At 31.3% G+C, this 23,198-nt stretch overlaps 1 protein-coding gene across 1 annotated transcript; it reads left to right on the plus strand.

The window, feature by feature from the left end:
* Positions 1-3,980: 3,980 nt before the first annotated feature.
* On the plus strand, positions 3,981-8,744 carry LOC129884737 (ferric reduction oxidase 2-like). The gene is made up of 8 exons (XM_055959023.1): positions 3,981-4,203; positions 4,531-4,633; positions 4,780-4,971; positions 5,668-5,902; positions 6,633-6,960; positions 7,125-7,368; positions 7,515-8,224; positions 8,448-8,744. Exons 1-8 carry the CDS (start codon positions 4,002-4,004, stop codon positions 8,585-8,587), a joined length of 2,154 nt encoding a protein of 717 aa, XP_055814998.1. The 5' UTR covers positions 3,981-4,001; the 3' UTR covers positions 8,588-8,744.
* Positions 8,745-23,198: the final 14,454 nt, after the last annotated feature.

The following is a 23,198-nucleotide window of genomic DNA, read 5'->3' on the forward strand; positions in this document are numbered from 1 at the left end:
TTGGTGTAGACTTTTAGTTCCATAGTGCTGTTTATCTATAATTCCAGAGCAGACCCATTTTTCTCCTCTAGGTCCATTATCACCTTACAAAGTGCTCAATAAGGTGGCTATTTTGATCCAATAACAGTGACATGAGGAATCTTCTTTATTCAAATCTTCATGAACTGAAGACAAATCATGGTTTGGCTTCCTAGTGCCTAGTGTATTCTCAACAGCTCTCCCTTTGTTTTCATTCAAGTTGGAAATCTTTGTCATACTTGCCTAGTTTGTATGTACCTCGACTATTTCATCAGTATCTACTGCCTCTCATGAGTGCATGTAGCAGATATTCGAACAAGAGAAGCTCAAACCTCTTCTACAATCTCTAATATGTAGTAAAAAGCTAAGTATCTGATTGATTTATCTATTAGGCCATGATTAGCAATTTGTTGTTGTTACTATCTTGGAAAAATACTGAACCAATTAGTTGGAATTTGTCAAAATGGGCTGGCCCAACATAATCCAACCTAACTCTAAAGGGCTAGCGAGTTAAATGGATTAGGACGAGCTGATCTTTTTAAATAAAGGGTCTATCAAATAGCAGTCCAACCTAGCCCTAAGTGGGCTACGGGTTGAAACGGGTTGACCCTTTAATCAAAAGGCGGACGATATTGACATCTTAAAAAGACTATGGAACATTAATGAACACAACATCAATACGTCAAAAAATCAACAATCATAGGATTTATCAGAACAACATATATTAGATGATCATTTTTTCATAAACTAGACAAGAAAAGAGAAATGAAAAATTAAGCATAAACACAAAAGTAAAAGAGGTTAAAGATTCATAGTTATAATAATTTTAATTGCCTAGTTGTAGATTTGGAAAAATAAAACAATACTTAAAATATATATAATAAATATTTTTAAAATTCACGATTCACGGGTTGGCCTCTAAGGCTCGCGGGTTGAGCCTATGAGACTGACGGGCCAAATAAGGCTAGGCTAAAAAGCCTCATTCCTAAAGGGCTGAAAAAATTTAATCCAATTCTACTTAATTCAAGGATTGGGTTGGACCGATCTCACGAGCGAAGTTCATTTTGACAGCTCTAGTTGGAGTAGGTCCAAACTCCGAACTCCCAGTAGCAAAAGATTCAAGATTCTTATCTTATCCTTGGATGTTATTTTATTTTATTCCACTCAGTGATGGAGTCGAGATTTTGACTAAGGGAGTTCAAAAGCTAAAGAAGTAGCCATACAAATTAGTTGAAGGAGTTCAACATTTACTATATATATAAAAAATATTATTTTAATCATATATAAATAGTATAATTTTCTATCGAAGGAGGTTCGGATGAACCCTAACCACAAGTGGCTCCTCCACTGATTCCACTACATAATAATCAAAGTACTAAACTGATACTCAAGTAGAATATTGAATTTAATATTATAAGTACATAACATGACAAAATGAAAGTATATAAAGTGATTAATTATTGGATCATATCCCAAGTTGGATCATTAAGTCACTAGATTAACTAGATTAATGAGCACGTGTAGACACACATCCACCACGCTAATAACGTTTCTCAGTCTCAACCAAACACAAGACGTTAATATACTACGCAAGTCAAAATCCAACTCATCTGTGCTCTCTTTGTTTGTTCAAGTTACGCGTATTTCGACTATTTTATTGAGTATATGTTATATTAACTGTTAGATCGTATCCGTGACACCTCATCACTTTTTCATTTATGTTATTAAGCAGCTTAAAATTTGTTAAAAGAAACTACTAATATTTGCACTTTTTTTCCTTTCCGTTTTATATTCTTATCCTTTTAAAAACTGAACCCGCAGCCTATATCCCTTTTCTTCTGTTATTATAAGAACTGTAATGTAACGGTATTAAGATTAATTTACAAGCAATTTTTTTTGCTTTATGTGAATTTTGGACGTGATGCGCGTTTACATCATTTGAATTAAAAGTTTTAAAAACTACAAGAAATTAATTACTGTAATAATTTTTTAAATTTGTTCGAAATAGTCATTACCAAATTTATTCAAGCTTCTTTTGTCACTATCACTGTGAAAGTGACCATGAGATACAAGTTCACTTTCAAACTTTATTGTAAAGAAATTTATGGACGACATCTTGACAAGAACTGTTTTTCTAAAACTGTGAATCTATATCTAATTTTAAAGTTTTCATTCATAACCAATTTCTAAATAGGCATAATACATAGATATGATTCATAACTTGACTTCAGTTGACAACTATGACCTCTAATTTTACTAGTGCACAAGTAGACACTTTAACTATCCAAAACTTGAAAAAATAGACAAGTTCGTCCTACATGACATCCTACATGGAAATTTTGTGTCCTATGTGGCATCTTACGTGTATTGTACCACGTAGGACACGTGTGTCTACTTGTTCAATTTTATACAAATTAAGTGTCTACTTGTGCACACCCAAAGTTGGAGGACATAAATGTAAAATGAGGTCAAGTTAAAAGACATATTTATGTATTATGCCTTTTAAAATTGGAAGAAACATAGGAGTACATTATGATGCTCAATTTTAGCTAATTATAAAATATCACATCAGGATCATCATATCTCAATATATTGCTAAAAATGAGAAGCTCCAAAATAATAAAAAATTGAATTACCATTTTATACCTAGACTAAATTAAAATATTAAAGAATTTAATTATTCCTTTACAACCCAAATATGATGAATTTGAGAAAATCAAATCAAATATAATCCAAATTCATTTAACTAATAAGTCATTTACTTTTAATTTGACAACGTTTTAGGCTTTTAGCATTCTCTTTGAAGGTAAGTATAATACATTAAGTGCAGAAATGTAATCTTTGTTTAAAAAAGTAAAAACATCTCATAATAACTCTGGTCTTTGCTAGTATTCCAAACATCCTATAATAAAGTGAGTCTCTTTTACTTCTCCTAATATCTCATAATAAATTAAGTGTTTTCTATTGCTTTTAACATCTCATTATAAATAAAAATTTTTACCTATGTCATTTGGTTAAAATATTCACAATTTCTTGAGTTTTCTTCTCCACCATCTTCAGTTTTAGGTACAAATCATCCCTACCCCCACCTCTGTCTCTTTTTTCTGTTTACTTTCTTAATATTCATATGTTTGAATCGAAACAAGGTCCTACGACTTCTAACCATGTTTGAATTGATCATGTTGTGATTTAATATATGCATCAATTTAGTTTTTAGTTTTCATGCATAATAGTTAATTTAGCAAGATGAATATTTTTATTATAATATGTATTTATCTTTAAATTAAATTACTATATATACCACTAAAATAGCATCAAATTTGCAAGAATTTCTAATCTCAATTTATGAGTTTTTTTTTTATTTTATTATATTGCTTTGATATTTTTTTTTATAACACAGACAAAATTTAATAATATATGTGTCATTAAAATTTATCATTTATCATTTATAATATAAAATTTATTTTAATTAAGTATTTTTAAATAAACGTGCAACGCAAATTTAAGTTATATATAGAGATAACCTATGTAGTTTTGTTGTGAAAGAAGGTAAAGTTAATTATGGAATATCATTTTTACCATATATTAATTAATCACCTTAAACACTTGCCATATTCACTGTTTAGGCCCCAAAAAAGGTAACAAGAAGCAACATTGCATGAACCATGCAATTGTATAAAATGAAGATCCACGTGCCATTCTGGTTGACCTCTATATTTTTCTTCAACATGGAATTAATTTTACACGTCACCATAAAATTTGGAACAATGGAAAAAAATAATAATTTCCCATACGTAAACGCAATATATACAAAGATGTAGGGACATGAATCATGCTAAATGAGCTCATAATTGTATACACACTTGCCAAAAAGAAAATATTATATCAATTCTTTCCTTATGCTACTATATAAAGACTTCATTCCTTTTCAACATTCTTCCATCCTAAAGTTGTCTTTTTATCAACAAGATAAAAGTGAAAAAATGGCTCAAACATCCTCTCCTTCTCTTAAAGCTTCATCAAGTGTTACCAATGATTTTCAAGCAGTTGTAATGGCTCTAATATTAGTTGTTACAATTGGATATTTTCTACTTTTGATAGTAACACCAACCAATATGTATAGACAGATATGGACACCCAAGATTAAAGCTCACACATCCACCTCCACTTACTTTGGAGCTCAAGGTATACTCTTTTTTTGTTGCTTATTTTAACATGTAATTACAGTCAGTTGAAATTTCGTCAAGAGTGTTCAAGATTTAATATAAAAGTATGAAAAAATAAGTTTTGACCTATTTACTTAGTATAATTTTCTAGTTTCACCCTTGATTATTATGTATGTTATATTGTTATTTAGTCTATCTTGAGGTTATACCATATCATAGTTGCTATGAATAGTTACTTATGATGATTGTTAGTATGGCGTAATAATTATTGCACATAAATTGAATTCCTTAATTGTGTTGGATAAAGATAGAAATTATGAATTTATGTTTTTTTTAAAAAAAACAGGAAGGGCACTGTTGATGAACACATTTCCTCTCATATTTATTGCTGTCTTGGGATGTGTATACCTCCATTTATGGAAGAAATCCAATGATAAAAATATCAACAGGTCTGTAAACCTTCAGTTTTTATATAATTTTTTTCTATACAAAGATATAAAATATGCAAAAACAGTCTATTATTATTATTATTATTATTATTATTATTATTATTATTATTATTGTTTATTTTTTTTATATTTTTTGTGATTAACAGAGTTGAAAAGAAACAAAAAATGGCTATATGGAGGAGGCCAATAATCTTGAAGGGGCTAGGAATTGTATCAAGAATAGAGCTTGGATTTTTTGTGATGTTCATTGCACTCTTAGTTTGGACTTTTGCTTCTTACTTGCATATTATCTTTCCCACTATCACACCAAAATCAGTAGCCAAAAGTGGAGAAAAAGTGTAAGTGCATCCGGGAACAAATAATTCGGAGTTAATATTTAAAATCTGCCGATAAATGCATGCCAAAACTATGAGAAGTCTTAATTACCTCTTCAAATAAAGATTCTTGGAACTATTTACCCTCTAAACTATGAGAAATCTTAATTACCCTTTTAAACATGAATTTTTGGAATTATCTGCCCCTAATAGTAAAACATTTATTTTCATTCCTATTTATATAGTGTAGTTCGACTCGAAATGAAGTTTAAGAAATATGTGGTCTAAAATAAGTCATAAATATTTGTGTGACAATAATTATTTCATTAGAGGGTAAAATGAAAATTTTAAAATTAATTTTTTACAAAATATAAAAATGTGTTATTTTTTTTGAAATTTACTTAAAAAGAAAGCGAGTCATATATATTGAAACAGAGTAATTTTTTAAAATCATGTGGCATATTAGGGGCAGATAATTCCAAAAATTCAAGTTTGAAGGGTAATTAAAACTTCTCATAGTTTAGGGGTAAATAGTTTCAAGAATCTTTGTTTGAGGGGTCTAATTAAGACTTCTCATAGTTTAGGTATGCATTTGATAAAGTATATCAAGTTTAAGGGTGATTTGAACTATTACCTCAATAATTTGAGGCAAACTATTCGGAATCACGATAGATAATTTGAGCGCTGACATAAATTTTATTTTGAATTGGTTATTGACAGATGGGAAGCCAAGTTGGAAGATTCAGGGTTGAGGTTGGGACTTGTTGGAAATATATGCCTTACATTTCTGTTTGTTCCAGTCACAAGAGGCTCATCTGTGTTGCAAGTCTTTGGTTTGACCTCAGAAGCTAGTGTTAAATATCATATATGGCTTGGCCATATTGTAATGACTCTTTTCTCTGCTCATGGCATTTGTTACATTATCTATTGGGCTGCCACTCATCAATTGTCTGAGGTAATATATTCTCCACTTTAATTACATACATACGTTATATATATTAGGATGGAAAAGAGTCTCGGCGTAACTGATAAAATTGTTGTCATGAATTCTAGCTATGGAAACAATTCTCTTGCAGAAATGCAGGGTAAGATATTACACAATAGATCCTTGCGGCCTGGACCTTCTATTGGACTCCGTGCATAGCGATTAGTCGATAACTTAGTGCACCAGAGTGCCATTTTATAATATAATATAATGATATAATAATGACGTAAAGCTAGAGGTCACATTTCATGGAGTGAAGAAGATGTGCATAAAAAAAACACAAAGTGATTTTGCTTTATAAAAGTCAAGTCATTGTTAGCAAGAAAAGTACAAAAAATAAATAAATAGGACATAAAAAAAAGGAAAGAGCAAATTTCTTGGATCTCCATGTAGTCAATTCTTCAAGTGTTCCAATGGTCCAAACATTTTCTATTAGAATATACCCTCAATCAAAAGGAATAAAAGGATTGACCTTTTATTCTTTTTGCTCTTTTTAAAATATCAACTTGTCCCTGCTTTAAAAGTAAAAAGACAACAGATTTGACATGCAGAGGAGAACAAGATACATATAGAACAAGTTTGAGGTTTAAATATCAAACAATATATAATTGGGAATAAAATGTTCACAAATTAATGTACTAAGTCCAATTAAGGTGAATTTCCAATTGGTAATTAATGATTCTTGATTGAAATGAGACAGATGCTTAAATGGGCAAAAACTGATGTCTCAAATTTGGCTGGAGAGTTGTCATTGCTTTCTGGATTGGTATTGTGGATAGCAACATTCCCTCGAATTAGGAGAAAGATGTTTGAACTCTTCTTCTACACTCATCATTTCTACATTCTCTTCGTCATATTCTTCGTCTTCCATGTTGGTGTCTCTTATGCTTGCATCATGCTTCCTGGTTTCTTCCTCTTCATGGTTGATCGATACTTGAGATTCTTACAATCGCGATCAAATGTTCGTTTAGTCTCTGCTCGAGTTCTACCATGTGAAACTCTTGAGCTGAATTTCTCCAAGACTAAAGGTAAATTGAAGAAATTTCATAAATCTACACTAGGAAACACTACAAGAAAAAACAAAGATTTGTGACTGATCTTCATGTCCGTCACAAATTTTGTCCACATTGATGGATTCTTTGACATTACCGTCACAATTTTGATCATTTTCTTTTTTATGAAAAATGCACAGGTTTAAGTTACACACCAACTAGTATCATGTTTGTGAATGTACCTAGCATTTCAAAATTGCAATGGCATCCTTTTACAATCACTTCAAGCAGTAAGTTAGAGCCAGAGAAGATCAGTGTTGCCATTAAAGGTGAAGGAAGTTGGTCCAAAAAGCTCTACCAGATCATCTCTTCCCCTAATTCCGTCGATCGTCTTAATGTCTCTGTTGAAGGACCTTATGGACCTGCTTCCACACATTTTCTAAGGTATGGTAGTTGGAGTACTTAGTATATGTATACCTAGTTCAAGTCGAATTTAATTCATAAAACCCGTTCTAGATCTGTCCCTGTCGCGTACAACTATATGTTACAATGATAAACTAAAGTAGTTGCTTTTTTCTTCATTTTTGTAGGCATGATTTATTGCTTATGGTGAGTGGAGGAAGTGGAATTACACCTTTCATCTCCATAATTAGGGAGCTAATCCACACAAGTGAATCACAAAAATGCAAGACACCAGAAATCCTACTCATCAGTGTGTTCAAGAACTCACAAGACCTGACCATGTTGGATCTTCTCCTTCCTATTTCTGGTGCTCCATCAGAAACTTGTAAGTTGGGCCTACAAATTGAGGCTTTTGTAACAAGAGAAAAGCAACCCATATCAGCAGAAGACAAGAAGGACTTGAGGACAATATGGTTCAAACCCAGCCCATCTGATGAGCCCATCACTCCAATTCTTGGCCAAAACAATTGGCTATGGCTTGGTGCTATTATATCATCTTCCTTCATTATTTTCTTGATTGCCTTGGGGGTCTTGAATAGATATTACATATATCCGATCGACAAAAATACCAATGATATATACTCATATCCAATAAAGGCTGTGCTGAATATGCTGATCATTTGCATATCTATAGTCATCACAAGTAGTGCAGCATTTGTTTGGAATAAGAGACAGAGTGGGACTGATGCAAAACAGATTCAGAACATGGAAGGTGCAACTCCTATGGCTTCACCTAATTCTTGGTTCTATAATGCTGATAGGGAGATGGAGAGTTTGCCCCAACAGTCACTTTTTCAATCAACTAATCTCCATTTTGGTGAAAGGCCTGACCTCAAAAGTAAGTTCTCATCACAAAAAATATCACTAATAACAAATAACTCGTCATATCAAGCCTGATACATAACATGAAAAAATACGGTATAACTTACTATAGCCAGTTAAATTGTAAATATGGTACATAACATCACAAATACGCTATATTAGAATGTCTTATTCAAATTACTCAACTTTTCTTTTTTGGAGAACTGTGCATTAATAAGTTGTAAATTGATTTGATGCAGGGCTTTTGTTTGAGAGAAAAGAATCAAGTGTTGGAGTTTTAGTGTGTGGCCCCAAAAAGATGAGACATGAAGTTGCAAACATATGTTCATCTGGTTTAGCATCCAACCTTCATTTTGAGTCAATCAGCTTCAGTTGGTGATTTTTTATTTTAATTTTTTACCCTCATAATTTCAAGAGGCTATAATGCATTATAATGCAATGGAAAAATAAGATACTACTATTTTTGTTTGTTTGTGTGGTTATGGTCTGGTTGATTGAGTTTTGAAAGTGCTCCTCTGATATGTTTCCTTTGTACTGTGAAAATGTAAAAAGATACAGTTTATTCTGTTTTTTCTCACTTTCATACTCTGTACACCATCCATCTCAATTTGGTTGTTTGGTTTTGACTTGATATGGAGTTCAAAAAAATAATGAATAGTTTTGAATCTTGTAATCTTAAACTAAAGATATGTATAACGTACCAATATACCTTTAATCTTGTAGTGAGAATTAAAGAGTTGTCAAAAAAGGAAAGATGTATTCTTCTTAAACAAATTAAAAATGAAAATAAGACAAACAAATTAAAACGAAATATAAAATAGTGTAAAAAGTTAAAATTTAAAAGATCAAGATTTCAAGAAGAAAAATGTATTATGTGTGAACACAATGATCAATGCAGATCATACAAACTATAACACAAAGAATATCTATATATAGATAGTGAAATTATAGATAGAAATTACTACTATAAATCCAAGCAGAGGAATTTTCATTTCCAGCTTCCACAAATCTCTTCAACACTATTTTGCAAAGCCAAGAAATTTCTCAAGCAAAAGTTAAGGCAGAATTTCAAGAGAAAAACATCGAAGAAAGAAGAACTAGAGTTAGGTTTTCTTTCCGAAAGTTAATTCATGTGTTTGAACTCTACTTAAGTGAGGCTTGTAACAAGAAGTGAGTTTGACTTCTTGGAGAGTTTGAGTTGCGATGATAGTTAATCCTTAGAGTTTAGGTACTTGAGTTAGTTCTTGATTATTGAGTTGTAAGCTAAAACTGCTCTTTCAAAGTTAGTAAAGTTTGGTGGAAATCATACGAGGTATAGGTTGTGGTTTTTCTTTCCTTGAGCAAGGAGGTTTTCCACAATAAATTTTATGTCTTATGTTTACTGTTTGTTAGGTGGTATAGGTTTCTACTATTGGTAATTATGACTATAAGGTTGTTTGGTTTCTCCACTTCTGGGATGAGATTGCTGTCACTTGTATAGTGTATGCGGCAGTCTATTCCTGTTCCAGGGACTCATGGAGAATCATTCCACTTGACAATTACTACGAAACTCTCATATATACATCATACATTAAGGAAGCCCTCGGTAGTGGTTATTTAAATGGAAGTTATTACTGCTGGAAAGGCCAAGGGGGATTGAGTCTAGAACTCTTTCATTTCACTTTGGCAGTGAGGAGTTTGGGGAGATTGAAGGGCCAGATATTGGGCGCCCTTTCAGTTATTCCGGTTTGTTTCTGATACTGCTTCATGACGACGACGATGATGACTCCATTGCCCTAATGCATAGCATTGACATATTTGATTATGAGATGTGGGTAATGATCCAACCAGGGCTATGGAACAAACTTTTTGCCTTCAAATGCTTGGTTCTTCTTTCATCAATCATGTCTTGGGTTTCCTAAACTTGACTAAATGTTCTCGCCTTGCCTCCTATGATGTCAGGGCAGGGGAGACGCGGCATCTTGGATAAGCCTGAGGAGAGATATGCCCTAGCTAGAGGGCTGTTCGTTTCTTATTTATAAAGAGAGCTTAGTAACCTTAAAAGAACTTAATTCACTCCTCACTTCTTCATTGTGCTTTAAACAAGAATTAAATAAGAAAAGTAGCAAGTGTCTGTTAACTGAGATCAACCTTCTTCTTTTTTAATCTAAGAGTTCCATTCTCTGTTAGGAATTGATTAATGCAAATTAGTCACAGTTTTATTCCATGACTAGACTCCTTTCCTTGGTTAACTTACAAAGATTCATTTATTTTAATCAACGCTGTATTAACTTAACAAATTCTTATTACTTTATATTTGCATTTTACCAATTTGTTATTTAACATTATACAATAATCAAATTAGCAAAAAATAGTTTTTCAACTATATTTGAATAGACATCTCAATGATATAAATACTTTATTATAGATTTTAGTCATTTAAGATTCAAATCTACAAAATTTTAACCTCAAAACTTTTTCTCCCTAGAATACCTTCTATCAAAAAAAAACAAAAAACAAAAAAAAAAATATAATAATTGAATTCTGAACAATTAAGATTAAGAACATGTCTAACTTTTTCATGTTCGATTGGTCAAAATTTTTGAAAAATATTTTTCTTTAGGAAATTCTTAAAAATAAGAAAAATGACTTTCCTAATGAAAGTAGAGAAAACAAGTTCCACCAAATGGTATTCTACATTGATTGTGTACTCTCACCCTCCATCACACCTCTTCTTCATCCTACCCCCATAAGCCCCATTCCCACCCCCTACTACCCACCTCTCATATATTTGTCTAGATCATATACAAATGCTTTTAAAATACTCACTTTAGCTAGGCCGTGAATTGTTAGGGTATGACACATTCTTTAAGAAAAATATTTAAGGATAAAAATTAAAGGCTACTTTTCACTATTACCCTTTTGGTTATTTTCAAACCAGTCTCCTAAAAAAATGTAAAGTAATTAAGAACCTCATTAAATGAAGGATAAATATGAAAAAAAGTCTCAATAATTTTCTTGAAGTTTGAATAATTCACGACCGATGAAAAAAGTTTCAACAATTCACTTAATATGAATTAGATGGAGTAATATTTTTTGCTTACATACCGATCGAGGAAATAAGCAAGAAACCCACTTATGTTTCTAAAAAACATTTTCCAAGATACTCCATAAAATAAATAAAATAATAAAAATATTTTATCATGTGTTTATATGCTCAATTATATAACAAACCATAATTCATGTATTTTGATAAAATTCATCGACAAATCACATGATGGAATAGAAATTACTCGATTTTTAAAAAGGGTCATTTATTGTTTAAAGGATAGTGTATTGTGGAGGAAGAATGAAATGAATATTTATGGTTGCAGATTATTTGTAGTGGAAATAACATATGCATCTATAATTAATTTGTTCAAAATTAACTTCCAATCTTTCATATTTATAAAAACATATATATGTGTTCGGATCAATTATTATTTTACTTGAAATAGGGTGCATATTGTGTTTAAGTAGTGCTATTTGTTTTTTCTGTTCTTTTTTTGTTACTAGTATATAGTAGTACATATTATATATAGGGTTTAAAGTAGTCTTATAATTATTATTTGTTGTTATGTCTTGCAAATTAAAAATGAATAACAAGCTAGCTTTGAGGAATCGTCTTCGAGTATTTGGCCAAATTTAGAAGATGGCGTTGGCCGTACTGATGAGTGGTTTTGGAGGCACGAATGAATATTTCATGGGTATGATATTCGATATGCACTCAATCCTGTCCAATACTTCGAGGCAACTGAAAATATTCTTCAACTGTTTATTCTTTCGACTGCCTCAAAATATTGAATAGGATTTGAGTGTATACTGAATACAATTGTAAGATTTCTTTAAATCCTATATTTAATATGTACTACTATATACTAATAACAAAAAAAAAACAAGCAATACGTAAACACAATATGCACCCTAGTCCTGACATAATTTCAAGTAAAATAACAATTAATATCCGTACACATCTGTTTTTATAAATATGGAGGACTGAAAGTTAATTTTAAACAAATTAATTATAACTGTAAACATTATTTTCCGCTGCAAATAATTTGCAACCATACATATTAATTTAATTCTTCCTCCACAATCACTATTGTTAAAATAATAAATGATCCTTTTTTAAAAAAACGAGTAACTTCTACTCCATCGTATCATCATGAAGAAGCTCTCACTATAAAAAAATATAATTAAAAAACAAAATAAAAACGCATGTTTCAACTGATCAACTTGCTTAGTTAGCGCAACGAGTCGCACACATTACTCCAATAAATGCACAATTTAATGCTAGAAAAAATAATTACTAGATTAATAAGGTAATAATATTAATCTAATTTTCTAATTTTTTTCTACTAAAGAAAAATTAAAGTGTAAAAGTGGTTATTTTTCTAATTTGTGTTACAAAACATGAAACACTACTATTTTTCTTTTCTCACCCCGTTCCATTAAAATATCTGCATGAATAACTATTGAACATTGTTCAGTGAAAAATTTCAATGAAAAAAATAGTGATTTATTAGCAGTGGAGCAAAAGAATGAATTGATTGTAATACATGAGAAGTAATTAATTCTAGAACTTAAACAAAAATTAAACATGTAAAAAATGAGAAATAGACATAGGAAATGCAATTATGATGCAGAGAAAAATGTGATGAAGAATTATAGAATTCCTAAAGTTTATATAGCCTAAAGTGGAAGGTCCCTCATTCCACATGGACAAGAAATTAGGTAAGTCATAGCTATGGTGAGTTCTCAACTACACCAGATTCAGGTAAAATTTAATTTTTGGTAACTTGGGCAAAATTAAATGATTTTATATGATAAAAAATTACGTTTGCGTGATAAATTAAAAATTAGATAACTTTTATATGATATAAAATAGAAAAATATTTTTTTATGTAATAATCCTTAAAATTGAATGACTTTGATATAACAAAAAATAAAAGTATAATAAACACAAAATTGAATGACCACCGATGAAATTTACTCATCGTGAAAGGTGCCTCACGGGTTCCAAACTATGTTATATTCAGAGTTATCAGTACTCAACAATATCAAATTATGCACAACATGTATTACAGTAGCCTCCGACGTATTAAAATGCACTTTCTTCTTACTGCATAATTTGATATTGTTATTGATAACTTTGAAATAAAACATAGTTATAACTAATACAACAACAACAACCCAGTGCAATCCCATATCGTAGGGTCTGGGGAGGGTAAAGTATGCGCAGACCTGACTCCTACCAATGTAGGACGGCTGTTTCCGAAAGACCCTCGGCTCATTAGAAGCATAAAAAAAGGTCAGACAAGAGTATTCAAAGTATATAAATAGATAACGAAATAATCAAAGCACAAAAGCAGTAGGTATTATTAGATAGTAACACAAATACCATAAATCAAAGTACAAGATACAAGGAATCATAGTGCCTTAATACGCCTACGGCTAAGGTGGAGAAAAGCCACTATTTGCTAGCCTTCTACCCTAATGCGTGTCCTCCACACCCTCCTATCTAAGGTCATGTCCTCGGTAAGTCGTAAATGCGTCATGTCCTGTCTGATCACCTCTCCCTAGTATTTCTTCGGCCTACCCTTACCTCTTCTGAAACCATCCATGGCCAACCTCTCACATCTCCGCACTGGTGCATCTGGGACTCTCCTCTTCACATGCCCAAACCATCTCAGTCGCGTTTCCCGCATCTTGTCTTCCACCGAGGCCACTCCTACCTTGTCTCGAATAGCCTCATTTCTAATCCTGTCGCTCCTAGTATGCCCACACATCCATCTCAACATTCTCATCTCGGCAACTTTCATCTTTTGCATGTGGGAGACCTTAACTGGCCAACACTCCGCCCCGTATAACATAGCTGGTCTAACCACCACTTTGTAGAACTTGTCCTTAAGTAGTGGTGGCACCTTCTTGTCACACAACACACCGGAGGCGAGCCTCCATTTCCTCCATCCTGCCCCAATACGATGTGTGACATCCTCGTCGATCTCCCCGTTGCCTTGCATTATAGAACCAAGGTACTTAAAACTACTTTTCTTTTGGATGGCTTGGTCCCCGAGCCTAACTTCCGCGCCAACCTCCTGAGGTGTCTCACTGAACTAGCACTCTAGGTACTCTGTCTTAGTCCTACTCACCTTAAACCCTTTAGACTCCAAGGTGCGTCTCCAATCTTCCAACTTAGCGTTAACTCCGCTATGAGTCTCATCGATGAGGACTATGTCGTCCGCAAAAAGCATACACCATGACACCTCACCTTGAATTTGTCGCGTCAATACATTCATCACCAAGGCAAATAGAAACGGACTCAAGGCTAATCCTTGATGCAACCCCATCACCACCGGGAAGTGTTCTGAGTCCCCTCCTACTGTCCTTACCCTGGTTTTGGCACCCTCATACATGTTCTTGATCAACCTTATGTACTCTACCGGTACACCTTTAGCCTCCAAACATCTCCATAGTATCTCTCGAGGGACTTTATCATAAGCCTTTTCTAAGTCGATGAATACCATATGCAAGTCTCTCTTCCTCTCCCTATATTTCTCCATTAGTCTCCTCATAAGATGGATGGCTTCCGTAGTTGAGCGTCCCGGCATAAATCCGAACTGGTTCTCTGAAATAGACACGCCTCTCCTCACCCTCATCTCCACCACTCTTTCCCACACTTTCATAGTATGGCTTAGAAGCTTGATACCTCTGTAGTTGTCGCAACGCTGGCTATCCCCCTTGTTTTTGTATAGAGGGATCATGATGCTCGACCTCCATTCTACGGGCATCATTGCAGTCGTAAAGATGACATTAAATAACCTAGTCAGCCATTCCAAACCTATCGAGCCCGCACTCTTCCAAAATTCTCCAGGGATCTCGTCAGATCCGGTCGCTCTTCCCCAGCGCATCCTACGAACAAAACCTTTAACCTCATCGATCGTAATACTACTACAACCCCCATAGTTATAACTAATATAAAGATTAAATGACGGGATATGCACTTTATCCTAAATATTTTTCAGACCTTAAAAATAAAAATTGTAAGGGTAATACCCATATCTTTCTTCCAACTTTTTAGTCTTGATCATATTTCTTAGTTGTGTGTTCCATATATTCAGAAGAAAAATGAGCAAGACTAAAAAATGGGAAGAAAGATATTGGTGGTCGACCAAAAATTTTTATTTCCAAGTTTTGAGCAAAACTAATAAATATTAATTTCATTCTTCCTCCATAGTACACTATCCTTAAAACAATAAATGGTCCTTTTTAAAAAAATGAGTTCCTATCATATCATCATGAAGAAATTCTCACTATAACAATGAAGAATTTAGCAGTAATTATTTAACGGCAATAATATAATTGTCATTATATTATATTTAACAACAATAATAAATATGAGTATTTATAACCTATTTGCAATAGTTGGTCATCATAATTTGGTGATTTATCTATAAATTACCTAACTTCATAGCGTTAACATGCATGTTTCCCACATGATTAACCAGAAAATAATTCTCAAGCAAAAAAATATGAATTAAAAACAAAATAAAAATGCATGTTTTAATTGATCAACTTGCTTAGTTAGCGCAACGAGTAGCACACATTACTCCAATAAATGCACAATTTAATGCTAGAAAAATAATTACTAGATTAATAATAAGGTAATAATATTAATCTAATTTTCTAACCTTTTCTAGTTAAGAAAAATTAAAGTTTAAAAGTGGGGAACTTATTTTTCTACTTTGTGTTACAAAACATGAAATAATACTATTTTTCTTTCCTCACTATAATATCAAATTATGCAGTATTACAATGGCCTCCGACATATTTTCAAATAAGAAAATGCACTTTCTTCTTTCACTGCAACACATACTGCATAACTTGATATTGTTAATGATAACTTTGAAATAAAACATAATTATAACTAATATGAAGATTAAATGACGGAATATGTACTTTATCCTAACTATTTTTCAGACTACTTGACAACTTTTTTAGCTATTGGAAATACAAATTAAAGCCTCTGCCGGTCCATTAATTTATAGTAATATCTATTTGCATTAGGAAAAAATGCTCAATTATAATACAAATAGAGAGACTGATATAAACACAGTTAGTATTAAGACTCAGACACGACGACATACCTTGTGATTAAAACTATATATATTCCAAGGACACGCAAGGGGAAGGAGAGTCAAGCTTGTGGCCTTATTAGAAACAAAAGTTTTTTCCATAACAAATTAATGAAAAATTTGTGTTATAAAATATGATTTTTAACCGAATCAGTTCATTGGAAATGCAGAATGAAAAGACAGATTCTCATTGAAATACCGAAAAGCTTTTTAATTTTTTCGTGTGAAAATACTACTATATTTTTCATTTCTCACCGATTCAATCAAAATATCTGTGGAAATAACCCTTTAACAGTTTTCAATTGAAATTAGTTTCAATGGTAAAATAATGTGATGAAGGACTATAGGAATTGCTAGAATTTATAGCCTTACAAGCTCACGGATTCCACATGGACATATAAGGGAAGGTAAGTCATACCTCTCGTGAGGAGGTGGATTTTCAACTATATATTTATTTTCAATACAAAACATAAAAATACAGGTGAAATTTATTTTTATAAGAAAATTAAAAATACTCTTATATGACCAAAAAAAAAGTAGAAAAATAACTTCGGTGTAATAGATTAAAATTTAGATGATTTTTATTAGGTATAAAATAAAAAATAATTTTTGTGTGATAATTCTTCAAATTGAATAAAAAAAGAAAATAATTTCTACGTAATAAACACAAAATTGAATGACCAACACTAACATTTAGTCTAGGTAGGTAAGTCATACGGTCATACCTCTGAGTTAGGGATGACAATGGGGCGGGTTCGAGGGTAGGTTTAGAGTTATGTGGGGTGGGGCGGATGCGGAAATGCACTTTCTTCTTAGCTTTGATAATACATCGAAGGTCAGTGCAACACATACTGCACAACTTGATATTGTTACTGATAACTTTGACATAAAAACATAGTTATAGCTAATATGAAGATTCAATGACGTGATATATACATTATCCTAACTATTTTTCAGACTACATTGACAACTTTTTTAGCTATTGGAAATGCAAAGCCCCTGCCTGTCCATTAACTTATAGTAATTTCTATTAGCATTAGGAAAAAATGCTCAATTATAATACAGACACAGCATCTGATATAAACACAGTTCGTATTAAGAGGCAGACATGATATCCCTTGTGACTAGAACTATATATATATATTCCAAGAACGCGTAAGGGGAAGAAGGAGAGTCAAACTTGTGACCTTACTAAAAACAAAAAAGGGTTTTCCCACTAGAATCAACGAAAAATTTGTGTTATAAAACATGATTTTTCCTGCACAATAGTCTTGACTTAAGTTCAAGTAGAATAACAGTTAATCTCTAATTGATTCGAACACATAAATATGTTTCTATAAATGTCGATGACTGGAAATTAATTTTGAACAAATTAATTATAGCAGTAAATGTTATTTTCCACTGCAAACAATCTGCAACGATAAATATTAATTTCATCTACTCCTTTTTAAAAATGAGTACTTTTTACTCCATCATATCATCATGAAGAAAATTGTCACTATAATAAATGAAGGATTTTGCGACAATTATATAACGATAATAATATAAAGAAATGTGCACTATGAGTTAAAAAAAAAATAACAACGATAGTTTCTACTTTCAATTCTTCAATTTCAGAAAGAGAACATCTGCACCATATGCTTCTTCCTGATCTATCCGTGGGCCAAGGTCATGGATTGTTAACTGGAATATTAATTTTGCACTTCTTAGTTTGACAAATTATAGGCGGCCATTGCAATACATATTGCGTAATCTAAAATCGTTGGATCTCCGCATTATAATAAATTATACTAATAACTAAAATAAAAATCAAATAGTGATTTTCCATATTAACTCCAAATTATTTGTTCCCGAATGCACTTACACTTTTTCTCCACTTTTGGCTACTGATTTTGGTGTGATAGTGGGAAAGATAATATGCAAGTAAGAAGCAAAAGTCCAAACTAAGAGTGCAATGAACATCACAAAAAATCCAAGCTCTATTCTTGATACAATTCCTAGTCCCTTCATGATTATTGGTCTCCTCCATATAGCCCACATTTGTTTCTTCTCAATTCTGTTAACCACAAAATATAAAAATATAAAAAATAATAATTAATAGATTGATTTTGCATATTTATGTCTTTGTATAGAAAAAAGGTTGTGTTTTTTTTTTGGCATAATTCATAAATATGACATTTAATTTGGCTTCACCTGATATCTATATTCTTCAATTTTAAGTGCGCACAAGTAGATACTTAAACTTGTGTAAAATTGAACAAGTAGATACATGTATCTTACTTGACATAATACACGTAAGACGCCACGCAAAACACAAAACTGCTATGTAGGAGAAATGTGTCTATTTGTTCAAGTTTTAGATAGTAAAAGTACCTAGTTGTGCATTAGTAAAGTCAGAGGTCATAATTGTCAATTGAAACTAATTATTAAATTTGGAGAGGGGAGGGGGGTTATAGACCTATTGATGTTTTTATCATTGGATTTCTTCGATAAATGGAGGTATACACATCCCAAGACAGCAACAAATAAAAAAGGAAATGTGCTCATCAACAATGCCCTTCCTGTAAAGAAAAAAATACGTATATTTAGTTTAAGCGAATAAGATTTAAATTTTATTTTATTTTTGAAAATTTCGTATCAGATAAATAAATTGAAACGAACGGAGTAATATATATATATATATATATATATATATATATATATATACCTTGAGCTCCAAAGTAAGTGGAATTGGTTGTGTGAGCTATGATCTTGGGTGTCCAATTCTGATAATACATATTGGTTGGTGCTAATATCAAAAGTAGGAAATACTCAATTGTGACAATTATCAGTAGAGCCATTATAACTTTTTTAAAGTCACTGCTAGCACTTGATGAAGCTTTAATAGAAGGAGAGGAGGAGGAGGATGTTTGAGACATTTTTCCCCTTTTATCTTCTTGATAAAAAGATACTTTAGGATGGAGAATGTTCAAAAGGTATGAAGTCTTTATATAGTATAAGAAGAGAATTCATATAATATTTTCTTTTTAGCAAGTGTAGATAATTAATTATGTATATTTTTGAAATATATAGCCTGATTCATGTCCATACATCTTTGTATACACTATCGTTTTAATTTGTTTGTTCTGTTTTAACTTTTATGATTTATTTTTTTAGTTAAAAAAGTCAAATGTATCAAAAATGTTTTTAATCTTATGGTCTTACATATGTCATGTGAAAGATTGAAATTGAATAATTATAAAAAAAGAAAAAGTTATATTTTTTTTAAAACGAATTTAAAAAGGAAAATGAATATAGTAATTGAAATGGAGGGAGGCCGGGAAATTCCTCTTCATAATTCAAATTCAACATTTTATGGTGACGTGTAATTACTAAATTTAAGTTGAGGTCAACAGAATTAGGGGAATGGACACCTGGATAACCCCATTTTGCACAATTGCATGGTTCTTGTCACTTTTTTGGGGCTTAAATAGTGAAATTGGCAAGTTAGCATTCTATTTTTTTGTTTTTTTATTTGATTCCGATATTTATATAAGAGTTCAATTAATTTAAATTAATGGTGGATAGAGTTTATTCAGGTGTAACGTTTTCTATAAAAAAAAATATTTCATTCAATGCACCACATTCTCTGATGATCAGCATTCTATGATAAAGAGAGAGAGTTTTTAAGGTAATTATATATAATTTTTATAATCATAATTAATTAATATATGGTAAAAATGATTTTTGAGGTAATTATAAATAATTTTTATAATAATTATTAATTAAGAAATGGAAAACAATTAAGGCCTAAACTTGAAACAATAACTGACAAAAATGAAATGATCAATAGCCTCTACACAATACAATAGCTAAGAAACATAATTATTATTTGTTTATAACGTAAAAAACAACAATTAGTATTTGAAAAAGTACATAATGATAGAAAATACATATATATATATTAATTGCATAATAATAAGGAAAGTTGGCTAAGAACTATGTAATGCAAAAAGTAGTCATACTAATTTAGGTTTACAAGAACCACGTATAAATTTAGAGCCATATTGTACAAAATTAAACATTTCCCCATTTTGTATATTATAATTTTTTTTAATGAATAACAAAATGTTAGTGTGATCATTTTAACATTTTATTAAATTGCAATTTTAGCAATTGTCCATTGATGACATTTAATGTCATATTTATTATTCTTTTTTTAGTGTATAAAAATGTCTTTCATTATCATCTTTATTTAGTGCAAGACTAAATCATTCCATTATGTATTTTAAATCTAATTATCACTAATAAGTGGTGCACTAAATCATATTATTATGTATTTTTAATTTAATTATCACTAATAAGTGGTGCACTAAATCATAATGGTACACTAAATGATGATAATGATGGCATTCTATTATTTTTCATCTTTGTATGATTTTCTCTCCTATAAATAGAGAGGTCTTCTTTGTTTTGAAAGAAAGAGAAGAGAAGAAAAAATTGAGAGAGTTAAGTTTATATAAAAAAGAGAGTTCTTATTAGTTGAAGGGAGGTGTTCTTTGTGTAGAGCTTTAAACTCAACTCTTGTCCAGAGTTTGTTGAGTTACATTTTTGTGATAAGACTGTTGTATCCTGGAGGGGACAAGTCAAGAGGACTAATGCTGGACCAGTGAAACGATTTACTGCAGTGAGCTTGAATCTCCTTAAAGAGAGCAAGATATCCGCGCCTCAGCCAAGAAGTGAAGTTAATTTCTTCATTTTATTTTTCAATTATAATTTGTAATCTTGTAATTTCACCAACACAAAAGATTGAATCAATATTTATAAGAATCTTTATTCTTTCAATATATAGTATAGATTAAGATGTTTAGCTAGAAGATAATAAAAGAAAATTAAAAGTAAAAGAATCTCTAAATCAATGATGACAACATCCTAAAAAAAGCGATGAAATTGAAAATTTTAATTGCTGCAAGATCTTTTCTATCATTATAATTTTTAATTAAAGTTTTTGCATTTTCAGATCCATCTAATTTTTCCAATTTTATATTTGTAAAACTTTTAAGTTCTTTCTTGCAATAAATTAAAGGGTTAATTATACTAGTCATTCTTATACTATGATACATATTGTATTCATTGATACAAACGTTTGATAACGAAAGATTTGCTACAAGCAATAAATATTAAAACAATAGTTGCACTTAATAATCAGCTACAAAACTATAGTTGTTTATGATTTTATTCTATTTTTTTAAAAAAATCTTGTTGACTCGACCCAACTAACTAAAGAAATACATTCCCTTGAAAAATCTCAAATTTTCTGAGTCATCAAGGTGATGCTTTCAATAAAAGAGGTACTGAGTATTCTTAAATTGAGTCGGATCTGGATTGGGTCCGGAGGGGCAACCCGCAATACTACTCTGCCGACAAATAACAATTGGGCCGAGGATTTCAACAGCCCGTTTAGTCGATTTACCCACAATAGCCCAACCGCCTCAACTGTTGGAGTTCTAGTATGTGGGCCCAAGAGGATGAGGCTTGTTAAGCTGCTAACCTTTGTTCATTTTGAGCCCATCAGCTTCAGTTGGTGATTTTCTCCAAAATTTCAAGACTCTAATGCATACAAACCAGAAAGGGGTTCTTACATAAATGGTTTATATTGTATGAATAATTGTATAACTGTGTATATATAATGTATAACTATGTATCATACGTGATGATAAAGATATTAACATTGAAGCAAGGAATTAACATGGTTCGTTGGTTGAAAATTATATAAACCAAAAACAAAGAGAAGAAAGAGATGTATGTAGGTTGGTTTGTTTTTGAGGTTTTGAAAGTTGTCAAATCAATATAGGCTCAAAATTAACAAAGGAAGATTGATGTAGATGGGATGGTAACAAGAAATTATAATCAGGTGAAGGGTCAAAAAGAAAGAAAATGATTTAGCTTGTGAAGTACAATCTATTCTTTTTTCTCTTTTTGAAGAAATATTAACTTTCCTTCACCAACATGGGTTGTAGTGTAGTGATGAGACTACTTCACCCCTAATTAGAAGTCTCGAGTCGAGCTTTGGATATGAAAAAAATCTTGTTGGGAGTGTCAACTTCGAATGGGCCCTGCAGTGCGCAATCCAAATTTAGTTGGGGTTCTATGAACTCCGGACATAAGTGTGAAAAAAAAAAAAACTTTCCTTCATGACCAAATAGTTTTCATACTTCCCCTAGTTATATGGAGTAGAAAAATAACAAGATGTTTTAAATCATTTGCTTGAATTCTTTTTTACTTAAAAGGTAATTATTTATCATATTGTATTGAGTGGTAGGACAAGTGATTCCAAATCTTTTTTAATGGCAAATGACTTTTCAACAGAAGTAGAGTCCTCTAGACACTTCCAACTGAAACAAGGGCCAATTAGTTCAATTATGAAAATTAAAATGCTTGATGAGGAATTATATATATTTTTTATATATATATAATGTATTTCTTTATTTGTAATTATTTCATGGATACTCTATATAAATCACAAAATTAAAAAATAACCAAAAGAGAGAAAAGCTAACGCAACAACTACAAGATTCATGGTACAAAACTAAAGTCAAAAGATCTAAAAAAAAGTTTGCTTTTAAATATGTGCTTTAATATTTTCTCCATTTTGTTACTAAGAAATCCAACAAAATAACCTTTAATTAGGAATTGCTAAAAGAACGTATGTATATTTACAAAAGTAGTGATTAAAAATACATTGGTTAGGGAGTTAGATGTACAGAATGCCATGCATATTACATAGTTGCTTTAGTTTGATAACCTATTTAAGGGAAGTACCAAAACTCTGATTAGAGTATATTCAGTAAAGAACTT

Source organism: Solanum dulcamara, chromosome 4 (genome assembly GCF_947179165.1).
Source record: "Solanum dulcamara chromosome 4, daSolDulc1.2, whole genome shotgun sequence".
Classification (NCBI taxonomy): domain Eukaryota; kingdom Viridiplantae; phylum Streptophyta; class Magnoliopsida; order Solanales; family Solanaceae; genus Solanum; species Solanum dulcamara.